This window comes from Asterias amurensis, chromosome 10, assembly GCF_032118995.1.
Source record: "Asterias amurensis chromosome 10, ASM3211899v1".
Classification (NCBI taxonomy): domain Eukaryota; kingdom Metazoa; phylum Echinodermata; class Asteroidea; order Forcipulatida; family Asteriidae; genus Asterias; species Asterias amurensis.
In genome coordinates, this window is record NC_092657.1 from 15,620,153 (window position 1) to 15,633,922 (window position 13,770).

General features: G+C 38.6%; 3 protein-coding genes across 3 annotated transcripts in view; 2 read left to right on the forward strand and 1 right to left on the reverse strand.

The window, feature by feature from the left end:
* LOC139942912 (uncharacterized) overlaps positions 1-13,770 on the forward strand; it is a 52,671-nt gene that overhangs the window by 27,844 nt on the left and 11,057 nt on the right. The window contains exons 12-17 of the mRNA XM_071939732.1: positions 1,118-1,261; positions 1,704-1,772; positions 2,350-2,424; positions 2,640-2,711; positions 5,185-5,241; positions 5,406-5,578. Of these exons, the coding sequence (XP_071795833.1) occupies positions 1,118-1,261; positions 1,704-1,772; positions 2,350-2,424; positions 2,640-2,711; positions 5,185-5,241; positions 5,406-5,578 (590 nt within the window). The remainder of the gene's footprint in view (positions 1-1,117; positions 1,262-1,703; positions 1,773-2,349; positions 2,425-2,639; positions 2,712-5,184; positions 5,242-5,405; positions 5,579-13,770) is intronic.
* Positions 6,011-8,559, forward strand: LOC139942914 (uncharacterized). The gene is made up of 3 exons (XM_071939735.1): positions 6,011-6,866; positions 7,587-7,727; positions 8,150-8,559. The coding sequence occupies exons 1-3, from the start codon at positions 6,660-6,662 to the stop codon at positions 8,207-8,209; spliced, it is 408 nt and encodes a 135-aa protein (XP_071795836.1). The 5' UTR covers positions 6,011-6,659; the 3' UTR covers positions 8,210-8,559.
* On the reverse strand, positions 11,296-13,768 carry LOC139943393 (uncharacterized). The gene is made up of 3 exons (XM_071940204.1): positions 12,283-13,768; positions 11,844-11,921; positions 11,296-11,420 (listed from the first exon to the last, which is right to left on the reverse strand). The coding sequence occupies exons 1-3, from the start codon at positions 13,511-13,513 to the stop codon at positions 11,296-11,298; spliced, it is 1,434 nt and encodes a 477-aa protein (XP_071796305.1). The 5' UTR covers positions 13,514-13,768.

Below are 13,770 nucleotides of genomic sequence, written 5' to 3' on the forward strand. Positions count from 1 at the left end.
TTTATTGTAGCATAGAAAACTTTTATTTACAAACATTCCGGAACAGCTTTGTGATTGTTGACAATCACATTAGATCTAGTAATTTATTTATTATTTATTACATGTTTTGGTCAATGTATAATTTTAAACCGACGTGAAATCCAGCTGCCGGGCACTGAACAACTGATTTAAACAAGTCACAAAGTTATTGATAGACTTTTGGCAAAGCAACAGTGATCCGAAAGATAGGACAGCATAAGTTTGAAGTCACTTTTGACGGCATAGTTTGTTAATGACTGGCATCAAAACTAGACATATGATCATGGCATCGGGAAGACTGTGGATGCCGCGCTTGAGTTAAAACACAGGTCAAAAAAGTCCAATATCAAGAATTTTAAAATTGATATAAACTGAAAAATAAACTATACTGTTAACTCATGTTGATATGCCAAACCTTCGTAATTAACAGTTAATTACCTTGTACTTAAATTTGAAAAAGAAACCCGTAAAAGCACGGTTTTCTTGAAAAGTGCACACTTGACTATACCGAAATTGTTGCACCGTCTATACCAATTGGCATTATTGTTTCAACAACTTTGTTTTCATAGGTAAATATACCCAGGAATGTTTTCATTAAAATAATAATTCATATAACACCTTAATGTTTGGTAATTTTGAGGTCAAACTATCAAATAAACTGAAAGTTTTGACATTTTAGATTTTTCACCAAATGTTACCCCAAGTTTTAGATATATCCATAAATTATCACAATGACATGCTAAGCCTATAAATGACATTAAGAGTTAGTATTTTGTTTTTTTACACACATGTGTATAATTAAATCTAACAGTGTGATTTTATCAAAAGGTGCACATCTTAAGCGTATCAAAGTTGTTTGCACGCCCTATCCCAACACTGTAATTTGTATGGTTGGCCACACCATTGTGGACAATGGAATTAAAAGCCACTTATTGATTGATCGAATGAATAATTGATTACATGATTGATTATTGAATGATCAATTAATATGTCAAACCTGTGACAGACATAGCGCATTATAAGTTTCCTATAATATTATTATTATTATTATTTCTGAAGTGTTTCCCCACAATGTGCTGTTTTGTTATGTTTCATACAGTGATCTATCAATGAATGAGCTGACAAAATTTCCAAGAGAACTTCTACGTACACAAAACCAGCTCTCTCACCTTTACCTCCCACGCAACCACATCACTGCTCTAGACGAAACCATGTTCAAAGGACTTCCCTCTCTTGCTTCACTGTAAGTTTTGTTTTCAATTTATTTGTTGTGTGTCCATATTAGGGTGGTTAATGTTACGGTTATCACATTTACAGGGAGGGTCGTCGTTCCGTTCCGTTTTTAAAAACGTAATTTTCACTTATTTTATAACCTTTATTACAAACATTGGACCTGGTTTGACTTTCTTAAAAGCTTTAATGTAACTGACAAAAAATGTGTTTGATGTTGTGTTATACTGTGCAAACACTTACATTGTGACAATAAATAGTAACCAACACATTAGTTTATACAGCTATTACATTTTGCAATGTTTTACACATTAAGGGGTGTCTCTCTTCCTATAATATGGTTGTTCTAGTCATCATGACGAAAAACCTTTATCATTATATGCTTAGTTCTTACGGTTTGGCATATACATTTTATTAACCAGATTAGTCATATACAACTCTGGATTTTCTTGCAGATACATCTATCAAAATCCGATAATGCAGTTGGCAGACTTTCAGTTTTTTGAGACAAACCTAGAAGTTCTGTAAGTAAATAAACTAAAAGTTCAATAATTTTAATTTTGCAATAATTTATAGTAATGTTTTGCAATATTTTAGTAATGTTGGATTGACACCATTGACCATGACATTCTTGCAAAAAAAGTACATGGCTGCTTCGAAATTAGGAGCAGAGTCTATGACTGGCTGAATTATTTTATGCGTGGAAGACCACAAAGGGTGTCAATTGGGTCTTTAATGTCCAGGCGGCAGACTCTCCAATTTGGAGTGCAACAAGGTTCTATTATGGGACCTGTTTTTCTCTTTACATGTATCCACTCGAGGAAACGAGGGCCGGGTAATCTCAGGATTAAGATGTAAGTTTAAAACAATACACATTAAAATGCATGGACCCGTCCAGGTAGAGTGACAACCGTGATATACAACCATTTTGTTCACGATCACAGAGAAAACAAAAGCCATGCAAAAATCCATACCCCAAAAGATAGATGTCAGAGCGGTAGGACGATACTTAGAAGGGCACAGTTAGAAGGTAATTACATAATTATGTGAATATTCTGCACACAGTAATGTATTTGTTGCTTTTCTCTCCCCTTTGTACAGTATTATGTTTCAGTGTGATTTATCAGAAGTTGGAATGAGACCTTTTGCTACGAAAGGAGACACCATAAAGCAAATGTGAGTCAAATATTTGTAAATATTTGTTATAATTCCGTTGAACATTATTTGTGTTGACTCATACATATTTCAATTGAGTAATCGCTTTTCACTATGATTGTTGCTTGTTTCTGTGTTCATTTTGTCTTGATCCATTTTCCTATGCCATCCTATTTCGAAAGATATTGATCTTCGTAACGGCTTATTATTTGTATTTGTGTTAATTGACTGATTAGATTGATGCACGGAAATCCAATTGAACATATTTCCAACACCGTATGGCGTGACTTGAGACATGACAGTTACGTGTAAGTACATTAAAGGCAGTGGACACTATTGGTAATTACTAAAAATAATTAATGGCATAAAACCTTACTTGGTAACGAGTAATGGGGAGAGTTTGATAGTATAAAACATTGTGAGAAACAGCTCCCTCTGAAGTGACAAAGTTTTCGAGAAAGAAGTAATTTTCCACGAATTTGATTTCGAGACCTCAGATTCAGAATTTTAGGTCATTAAATCAAGCATCTGAAAGCACACAACTTCGTGTGAACAGTGTGTTTGTTCTCTCATTATTATCTCGCAATTTCAATGACCAATTGAGCTCAAATTTTCACAGGTTTGTTATTTTATCCATATGTTGAGATACACCAAGTGGTCTTTGACAATTATCAATAGTGTCCACTGGCTTTAACAAACGGTAAGCAAAAGACAGTCTAACTGTCCGGATTTAAACAAATAAAAGGACAATCGTTGAAACAAACCGATTTAATAGTATCATGATGAGAGCAGGGTAAAATAAAATAAAATATCTTACTTTACATTCAATTATTATATATCGCGTCATTTTACATGTGATTAGATTATTTTAGAAATGGATTTAACATTCCGAAAAAAAAGTTGCGTGACAGTAAAAATGTATAATTGTATTATTACAACTCACCAACGTTTAGCGAGGTGTCAACCGTATAATTGGCCGCAACATTCTTAAGTTTACCCCGTTATTAGTACATTTCTACATATATTTTGGTTTCATTTATATTTTTGAGTTTTGGTTTTATATATATTTTTTTCAAGTCTTAACTTTGTTCACACTGTAACGTACTGCCAACGGGTCCTTGTTTGCTCTGTAGCCAAACGCAGACCGAAAACAAACGAACCAATGCTGTTCAATATAAAACACACTTATTTTTTATTCTTCGAGACCGACAATTTATTCGATGCTCACTCACTGAACTCAGCATTTTGTATTTCTACACAACTTAATCATGAACAATACATTGCTAGAAAGGGCGCCAAAACAACGCACCCGGTCAGCGCACATTAATAAAATCTTATCATTATGTTATACAATGTTTTACATCATCAATTGCGTGCGATAGTTCGTCCAATCACAGAACAGTTCACCAAGAGTTCAAGCCAGCTGCGTCAGCGTATTATTTTTTTCCTAGGACGAACGTGGGCAATTTACATAAATGGGCGTAGTTAACTTTACATTTTCCCATGCACATGCGTACTCCGACGTAATAACAGTTGTGCAAATACACTCACGCATAACATGTACATACACGCATTCACGTACACATGTTACACGTACAATGTACATGTATATTTAGTACCATGTACAACTGGGTACTTTTAGTACAACTTGTACTCTACCTTTTGTCCATAAAGTGCGTCGCGCTTGCCAAGTCTTGATTGCCCGAGGAAATATGTTTGGATAGGGTTAGGAGGGGGAGGGAGGGCAATTAGAAAATAGAATAACGGTCATAATGAACGGTTGTGGTCCTAAATGTTTTTTTTTGATGAAATTGGTACACTGCATTACAAACAGCACTTAAGCATCTGGCCAAGCACACAAAATTAATATGCAACAAAAATAATGTTTTTTTTTCACAGGTTTGTTATTTTATGCATGTTGGGATACATCAAGTAAAAATACTGGTCTTCGACAATAATTACCAAGTGTGTCCAGCTTTTTTGTACACTATGGATGGTATATCTCCATGGTTAAACCATGGAAGAAAAAATAGGAGGTAGACTGGTTCATCACAACCTGTACACCATTGTGTGAAGCGATAGTAGAAGAAAAGCAGGTTGTGTGGTCCCATTTATTTCTCCTCCATGCCACAACTATTTTCATTCCACATACCACCAGTGGCCAAAAGTCCCCTGCGGTTATCACTAAAGTTCATGCATGCGCGAGAGTATTTTACGTGGGCAAAAAACACGCCCATTTTATGTTAATTGCCCACGTTCGTCCTAGGAAAAACAAATACGCCCTCGGGAACGTTGTCCTTCAAGATCCGGCGGGGCCACTCCATACGCACCGGCGGGGCGTACAGTTTCAGTTCGTCACGTAACCCTTTCAAATTAGTTTCCACAATAAACAGCAAATTTGTATTTTATTAATGTTTTAACATTATAAATATATGACCATGCTTTTAAACACGTAATAGTATTAAGTAATACTGGTAGCCCACCATCATGCCCTCACCGATAACTGCACTGTGTTTGTTTGTTCAAATTGATTTCAATCATAATTACCGAAGAGCGAGCTTGTGATTATTTAAAAAAAAAGACTGAACTGTACACCAAAACTTTATGAACATTATTTTTTTTATTTTAACATTGCATATGTGAATAATTTAGATTGCATAGGTTAACCAAATTCATGTTATTAAATTACTTTGTACACTCGAAATATGATTTCAGTCCGTAACCTAAGAATATCATTTCGTTCCTTTGATTTATTTACAGTTAAACTGATTTTCTTTTTAGATCTGTTGATAAAAGTCTTCGAGAAGCACCACAAACGAATCGGACAGACATTACTGTGTGAGTACCCGAATGGAACATATGGGAAACCTATAAACAGAAACAAAAAATAATTTAAAGGCAAATGTCATCATTAATTTCTTCTATCGAAGTAACTATTCTTTCCCTCTTTAAAATTTGTAATATTGTTCAATAACATGTACAATCACATGTTACTTTCTCAGTGAATTAGTCGGAGACGACTTTATACCTCCATTCGACATGCTGTATCTCGGAAGCAGTCACTTTTCATCATCGGGTTTTGTGTGCCAACGAACTAAACTATTCGAGCGTAAATGCAGGCCCTGTCATCAGGGAACTTTCGGGTCGCAGTCAGGCTGTAGTCCATGTCCGCCAGGTGAGTTTGCAGGAAATGTACTTATTGTAAGGTGCTCCCAAACAGAAAGGGATATACTATTTATTTAAAAAGGTAAATAAACACTTATTTTTTTCCTTCGAAATACTATTGCATTCCGTCGAAAAATTAATTCGTTTCTTGTTTTCGTTTACTTGAAACGATGCTACGTTTCCTCAAAATCATTTCATTCCCTAAAGATATTTGCTTCTTCCCTAGAAATATTTGTTTGTTCCCTCAAACATATACAAAAATCATTACCAGATCGCCGCACAATTGGAACATCCTTTAATTTGTGTGTTGTTTGTATATATTTTTTCATTTATTTTTGGTTTTATAGTTTTATAAATTGTTTTCGTTATTTATTTATGTAGCAACAAATAAAAATATAAAAAAATACACAAAATTAGGGGGAACTTAGTGAAAAGAGACGGATTCATAACGGAATTCGTATTGAGCCTTAAAGCCATTGGACATTTTCGGTAAACAATATTGTCTAAAGGTCCACACTTCGTGTATCACAACTTATAAGTTATATAAAATAACAAACCTGTGAAAATTTAGGCTCAATCAGTCATCGGAGTCGGGAGAAAATAACGGTAAAACCTACCCTTGTTTTCGCACGTTTCGCCGTGTCATGACATGTGTTTAAAGATCGGTGTTAACGGTACTCCTTCATTAAAATCACTATCAGAACTTGTTAATGTTGTGTTCAGCTATCAATTCATTGTACTGGTCATGTTTTTCTCCAAATAATTTGGCTACAATTATCCCGAAAAAAATTGACCTCGATTCTTCGATTTTGAAATTTCCCGCCCCGTACTGGTTCCCGGCTATTAAACCAACACTGAAATCCAAGCGGATTTGTAAACCAGCGAACGCAATAAACGTGGTCAAAAAGTGATGATGTCATACCCATGAAGCAACGAGAGTAAACAAAGATTACGCCATGTTACTCCGTGTGTTGTGTATGCGTTTTCATACATACTATAGGCGTGCGTGTTACGAAGCTTTTTGTTTTTAGTGTATCAGCTATACTACTGCCGACTATTTGGTTGTTTGTGGATGCACTAGAAGTTTCAAAATGTGTGTAAGAAGACTGGATCGATCCCGAAATTTAAAGCTAAACATCGAGAGAATTCAGGGGGATTTACTACCACCAGGCCCCAGCCAGTGCTGCTTGTGCATGCTACGACGTCGGCGGGGTCGTCGGCTTGGCCCTGGTCGCAAGTGGCCGTGGAACAGCAAAATAATCAAGTGGCATTACAGAAAAGAGAGGGAGAGAAGCCTTGTAAGTACTTGTTAATACAAAAATAAAAAAAGCATCTACTACTGTACTGAGAAGTCTATCTCCATTATTAATTCAGGCCCAAGACATGCAATAAGACAAATAGTAAACAATCTCTACTCTTTTCATGCAAGGAACAATCAACTTGTTGTCAAATGACACGATGTGCATGCTCTGAATCTGACCTGACTACCCTAAAATGGCTACATAGTGTATTGACTCTGTTTAGTGATGTAATGTACATCCATGTAGCCACCCTAGTGCTTTTGGCATGTTTATGCCCTGGTTTACACTTTCTGGCATGTTCATGCTCAACCATGTGTGAATACTATATTAATCCATTTAAAAAGTTGACTGTTACAATTAACAGTTTATTGGCCTTGCTGACATTTATTTGTTTTGGTCTATGCTGGATTGCTGGACATTGTTTTTGCCAAAGCTGCCTAAGAATTGTTCACTCTTTTTTTGTTTAGGCACAGCTCAAAAATATGTTCAAACTCCCATCCATTTAATTGCCCATCCATGGTCATTCAGGTTTTTTTTTCCTAATTCAGAAATTACCAATTCCATAGAAGTTTAGTGTAAAGTTTTCCTATAATTGTTGTTAATTGGCTTGACACGGTTAATTACATGGAGTGTTTACTATATTTAAATTTGTAAAATAAGGCCCAGTTCTTTTTCAGCACTAGTTTTTATATGTTTTTGTACAAAAATAACTCGCAGCTCTACACTACAATGCGAATGCAGGACGAAGACAATGCAGGACGGAGACATGCTAGCCAGAACTATAAATGGAGACGTAAGATTCTCAGTCGTTCACCCTCCATCAAAACAATACAGAACCACTTGTCAATAGCACTTTCGGTAAGTAGTAAGCATGCACATTTTCAGTGGAACAGATGATTTCTTCATTTTTAGTTTTTCAGCTGCCCCTTTGAAGACTGTTCACGGTAGAGGGGGAGGGGATGGGGTGTTGAATCGGCAAGCCACCGCCCCCTTCCCCCCGATCTGCACCTGAACAGGTTTGTACTAGATGTAGATCTGGGGGAGGGGGGTGGGGTGGAGGTCAGGCTTTCTATCAGACATAAAGAAAATTTGCCCCCTTGCTGTTGTTGCATGTGGACTCCTTATGTTCTGGTTTTGCGTTAACTCATGTAAGGTTCTTTTCTAAACTACGCCAACTCACAGAGAGATTGTCATTACATGGTGTTACGTCAAACCTTAAAGAGATTGTATTTCTGCCATGTAAATTTTTAAGAAATCCCACATTTCTTTTCATAAAACAGATACGCAAAGAATGCATGCGCAATGCACTTGTTCTTTGTCAGCAGGGTGACAAGACATGAAAACAACTCCTTCCGCAGCTGATGTGTAACCCCGTGTCATTGACATCAACCTTCACCAGCCGGAAAAAGATGGGGGGGGGTTCAAAGGTAGTGGATTCAACTTTGTTTGAAGACAGAATGACCTGTGCCCAGTTTCATGGCTCTGTTCACCACCAAATTCTGCGCTTATAATCACCGTTCTCTTCTTAAGTCCAAACGGTAAATTTTTGCGCTAGCTGTGTAAGCGTAGAATGCCTGGTATAAACTCAGTATGCACCCATGACCCGCAAAAGCCAAAATTCGCTGGTAACCTGTGAAACACGCTTGATGTAAGCTCAAAATTCCCTGCTTCCGCAAGTGCCGATTCTTTCTTAACAGTAAGCATATCCATGAAATTGGGCCCTAGCCTGTACACATTGATATGTTGTATTATATTTTTTTGGTTGGGGGGGGGGGGGGTTCCAAGGTAGTAGAATCAACTTTGTTTGAAGACAGAATGACCTGTGCCCAGTTTCATGGATCTGTTCACCACCAAATTCTGTGCTATAATCACCGTTCTCTGCTTTTATCCAAACGCTAAATTTCTGCGCTAGCTGTGTAAACGTAGAATGCCTGGTATAAACAGAGTATGCATCCATGACCCGCAAAAGCCAAAATTCGCTGGTAACCTGTGAAACACGCTTGATGTAAGCACACAATTCCCTGCTTCCGCAAGTGCCGATTCTTTGTTAACAGTAAGCAGATCCATGAAATTGGGCCCTAGCCTGTACACATTGATATTTTGTATTATTTTTTTTTGGTGGGGGGGGGGGGGGGTTCCACGGTAGTAGAATCAACTTTGTTTAAAGACAGAATGACCTGTGCTCAGGTTCATGGATCTGTTCACCACCAAATTCTGCGCTATGATCACCGTTCTCTGCTTTTGTCCAAACGCTAAATTTCTGCGCTAGCTGTGTAAACAGGGTAACCAGGGTAGTACAATCAACTTTGTTTGAAAACAGAATGACATGGTCTGTACACAATGATTTTATTATATTCGTTTAATGTATAATTTAATTTACAAAGAGAACCACAGCTAACTTGGTACATAACATGGCTCATTTGTTTTTATAGGGGGCGTTGACAAGGTTGTACAGTTAACTTTATTTGAAGACTGAATGTTCAGATGATTTCGCTATAACTAGGCAACCTTTTTTCAATTTTGATATTTTAAACTCAAAAAATAAACTATTTTTGTTTGCAAATACATACATTTTGTGTGTTGTCATTATTATGGAAGTGTACATGTAGGCTTCTGTTTGTTTTTTTTGGTTTTTTTTTTCTTCATATTTCTGCTCACCAAGTTGAATGTTGTTAGCATGTTAATCATAGTGTATTGTTGACAACATGGGACAAGTTTATTGCACATTTAAAGTGCTAAATTAATCAATTTGAACCACACACCTAATTTTATGAGCCATAATAATTTACATTTTGTGTCTTTCAAAGGGGTGGGTGGTTCAAATTAAATTAAATTAATCAATTTGAGCCACCCACCCCTCTGAAAGACACAAAATGAAACTAGACATTAGGTGTTTGTGAACAAACACAAAGCTGTTCCGTGTTGTTTTGCTTTGATTATGTGCTTCAATGACCAAGGAGTTATACTCTGAAAAAAAGGTTTGAAAAATGTTTAGTAGTTCTTGAGATATGGTCCCACTTCCGCTTGACCCGGAAGTAGGGGTCAACACGAGGTCACGGTTTATCAAAGTCACTATTATGAAAAAAAAATGAAAATCGGTTGTGTAGTTCTTTAAATACGTCCCAGTTCCGGTTGACCCGGAAGTAGAGGTCAAGTTCGGGTCAAAGTTTATTGTTTAATGCCTAAGGAGTCTATAACTGAAAAAAATGATCAAAAAAAGATTGTGTAGTTCTTAAAATATGGTCCCACTTCCGGTTGACCCGGAACTACAGTTAAACTTTAGGTCATGGTTTTTCAAAATTAATCTCTAATCCCTAAGGAGTCTATAACTGCAAACAGTCTTAAATTCGGCCATGTACTTATTGAGATATTGTCCTACTTCCGGTTGACCCGGAAGTGGGACCATATCTCAAGAGTGCAATTTGGAGTCACGTTTTTTTTGCAATTTATCTCAAATCCCCAAGGAGTCTATAACCACAAACAGTCTAAAAATCGGCCGTGTACTTATTGAGATATGGTCCCACTTGCGGTTGACCCGGAAGTAGAGGTCAACTTAAGGTCACATTTTTTTAAAAAGGAGTCTTTAACTACAGACGGTTTAAAAGTTATATATAAGATGAGTGGTCCCTAAAGTTGAATAAATGTAAAAACTTGTAAGCGCGGAATATAATGTGCGAGCTTGGAAGCACACAAAAAAATAAGAAATCCTTGCTAAGCAGTGTATTTCGCTTGACGTAAGCACAGAATTATCTATTTCTGCTTAGCACTGAATCTTTGCTTCCAGAGCAGAGCATGACATTGGGCCCCTTCGCGCAAGATTTTTCATTATGCAAGTTCCCATCATAATAGGCCTGGTGACCAGTGAAATTTACTACTCGACCAGTCACACTTCAAACCCAACTACGACACTTGTCGAGATAAGTTACGGATTCTCAAGATTTGTGCCGCAATGTGCTTCACCAAACAGGTAGTCGGGACTATTTTTGTAGTCAACGTGTGGGCACAATTATAACGGAGTTGAGAAAAACAGTAGTCGCAACTCTAATAAAACAGAGGTTTCGCAAGTGTACGGATACACATACAGATACACCAATACATGTGTACACTGCAGATTGAGGACATACTTTTCATACTATCCAATGGAGGACATTGCCAAAAGTCGAATGGTACCTATCGATGTGAGGACATAACACATGAATCCTTGTTCTTGCGGTTCACTAATGTCAATGTGTATACTGGCCTTCTAGGAAATGTTGTTGGGGGTGGTACATGTATTTTCTTGTTCCTGGGGGGGGGGGGGGGCAGGCCAAAGGTCTAGACTAATAATTTGGCTGTGCCTACAGAGTCACTCTAGGTTATGACTGTACTTTGGTGGTGCATGAGACCTTAAATTTGTTGAAGTGTCATCGTGTTTCTACAAAAGTCCTTAATGTTTCTGCAAGCCCTCGGTGACGTCTTTCTTTTCCTGGGCAGTCCAGGGGCGTCGCTTGAATTGTCGACGCTTGACTTGTCGATCTTTTGGAGCTGGATCCGTTTGGGTTGGTGGCCTTCCTACAACACACAGGAAAGAAGAGGTAAATTAGTCAACATAATCAAATGGGGCGTATACATAACCTAAATATGTTCATGTTACCGATGTGACATTTACTCCTCGAGTAAATCAATACGCAACTGAGCACAAAAGAATGCGATAAAGGTACCTGCAGAAAATGCCTGACAAGAAGCAGCCATCTTGTTTCATGCTACCGTACAAAATGAGTTGCCGAAAAGGGCTAATCACTCGGCTGTGCTTACAGAGTGACTTTAGGTTATGACTGTACTTTGGTGGTGCATGACACCTTAAATTTGTTGACAGCAAACGGAGTCTGGCATCTTATCGCATTTGGGTCTGGGGGGTCGGTCAACAGGGAATAGGACAAGCATATGCAAGAGACCTACAAGAGATATAGGCAGTCACAAATATTACAAACTTACTGTCATCAACACTGTCCTCCAAAGCTGGGTCACACGAGTCACCTGAATCACTGCTGTCCTCATCGCTGCTGAAGCCTTCTGCAATAAAAAGAAATAAAACTTCTACAGTTAGCTTTGATTGCTTTCTGGCACACAAACAAAAATGTGGGCCAATCCGTTGGGTTGGGTGTGTGGGGTTTGGGGTGTACAGTGAATGATGTTCAAAATGGGGGGGGGTTAGGTGATGACGGCCACAGGCCGAGTTATCATGCCCCAAAAACAAAGAGCAATTGTAACATTTAGGTATGCTTGCTTTTTGGCGCACACACCTAAACATGTTGGCCAATCCATTGGGGGGGATGGGGGGGGGGGAGGTTGTACAGTGAATGAATGTTATGGGGGGGGAGTTACCACAGTTTGAATTAATTTGGAAAGACAAGTTAAAAACGGGTTTGTTTACCTCCAGTAACATGCAACTCCTCCAAAGATTTGCCATGTTGCGAAACCAAGTTGCCTCTCTCCAAGCTGAGGAAGAGTCTAGACAGTTTGGTAACCCTCTGGACAGTGTCTGGCAACCGGTAGTACTCACGATGGACCCGCAAATCATGACCCATGAAGTCTGCAAGTGTTTCAAGCTGATGTTCATTCCAGGCCAGAATTTGCGAAACAGTCGCTACATGTTTACGAAGCTTTGTAGACCGCATGCTATCAGTATTCTCAAGGCCCGCCTGATTTGCATATGCTCGTAGACAGTCGCTTCCTCGTATATGACCTGAGCCTCCGTAACAACTTCGTGCGAATAAGAATATATTGTCTTGTGCCACTCCAGCTGCATTTCTATTTGCGACCAGAGCCTTCAACCACGCCATCACATCAGTACCAAGAAGCACAGGAACAGTTCTGCCCCTCTTACCAACTATTTCAATGACTTTGAACATTTTACAGAGGTGCCGTTCAAGATCAGTCATCACGCAATCACCATTCACAATGGCTGCACTACTTCGCTTCTGAAAATCTTCAAGTTTCATTTTGGATACTTCCCCCTGTCGTCTGCGGTTGAAGATAATGAGATGGCACAGTGTGACTTCATTCAATTTCTTCCAAGCTGGTGTAATTTCATGGCCCTTAGCAGAGTGTAGGAGCTGCACTTCCCGGTTGCCAGTTTCATGAAGGAACGATGGGATTTTCACCACATCTGCATTTGTGGGGAGATCAGCAGGTTTGTTGCGCTTTCCTTGGTACAGTGTTCTGTGGGCGTGCGTTGACACAAGTTCTGGCCACTTTATTTCACATAACTGCCTAAACTGTTCGGCCTGTTCCGCTTTTTGCCTAAGATTAAACTCTAAAGCACTTGCTTGCAGTATGAGTGCACATCTCTTGATGGAATGTCCAATCTTGAGTGCTAGAGATGGAACGTGATACATCTGTTTTCCTTCACTGAAGCCGGCGACATCATGAACAGCCTTGACGATATCATTCAGATGGCGGGGATGCACGAATACTTCCAGTGATGCATTTGGTTGGTGGGTGTTTTGTCTCAGTTGTATAACAAGACGACCAAGTTCTCGTAGTTTGTTCCGAATGTAGCCATGTTGGGTAACATCGTGGCCAAGTCTAAGGTATTCACGTTTGGCAACTTCCAGAATCAAAGAATCATTCTTGACAATCAGACCAACATTGTCTCTCCTCATAGAACTAAGAACCTTGTTCAACTGGAAAGATACACCAGCAGGGGGTGGTTTTAACAAATCACTCTTGTTAGCTACTCGCCCCCTAACACGACCTCTCCTACTGCTACCATCAGTCTGTGCAGGGAGCGCAGGCTTAAGTGGGCACTGATGACGCCAAAGATCAAGACGCACGTAATAGCCATAACAATGTATGCATGGTCCATATGCGTGTGGAGATGCCTCATGATTTGGTCTGTTTACTATAATAAGGACACCCT

Excerpts from the sequence above, each read along its gene's own strand:
- LOC139942914 (XM_071939735.1), top strand. The coding sequence starts at position 6,660 with ATGTGTGTAAGAAGACTGGATCGATCCCGAAATTTAAAGCTAAACATC. Across the intron at positions 6,867-7,586 it reads AAGAGAGGGAGAGAAGCCTT|CTCTACACTACAATGCGAAT; the intron begins GTAAGTACTTGT and ends AATAACTCGCAG. Across the intron at positions 7,728-8,149 it reads ACTTGTCAATAGCACTTTCG|ATACGCAAAGAATGCATGCG; the intron begins GTAAGTAGTAAG and ends TTCATAAAACAG.
- LOC139943393 (XM_071940204.1), bottom strand. The coding sequence starts at position 13,513 with ATGAGGAGAGACAATGTTGGTCTGATTGTCAAGAATGATTCTTTGATT. Across the intron at positions 11,922-12,282 it reads GGAGTTGCATGTTACTGGAG|AAGGCTTCAGCAGCGATGAG; the intron begins GTAAACAAACCC and ends TTTTTATTGCAG. Across the intron at positions 11,421-11,843 it reads GGAGGACAGTGTTGATGACA|GAAGGCCACCAACCCAAACG; the intron begins GTAAGTTTGTAA and ends TGTGTGTTGTAG.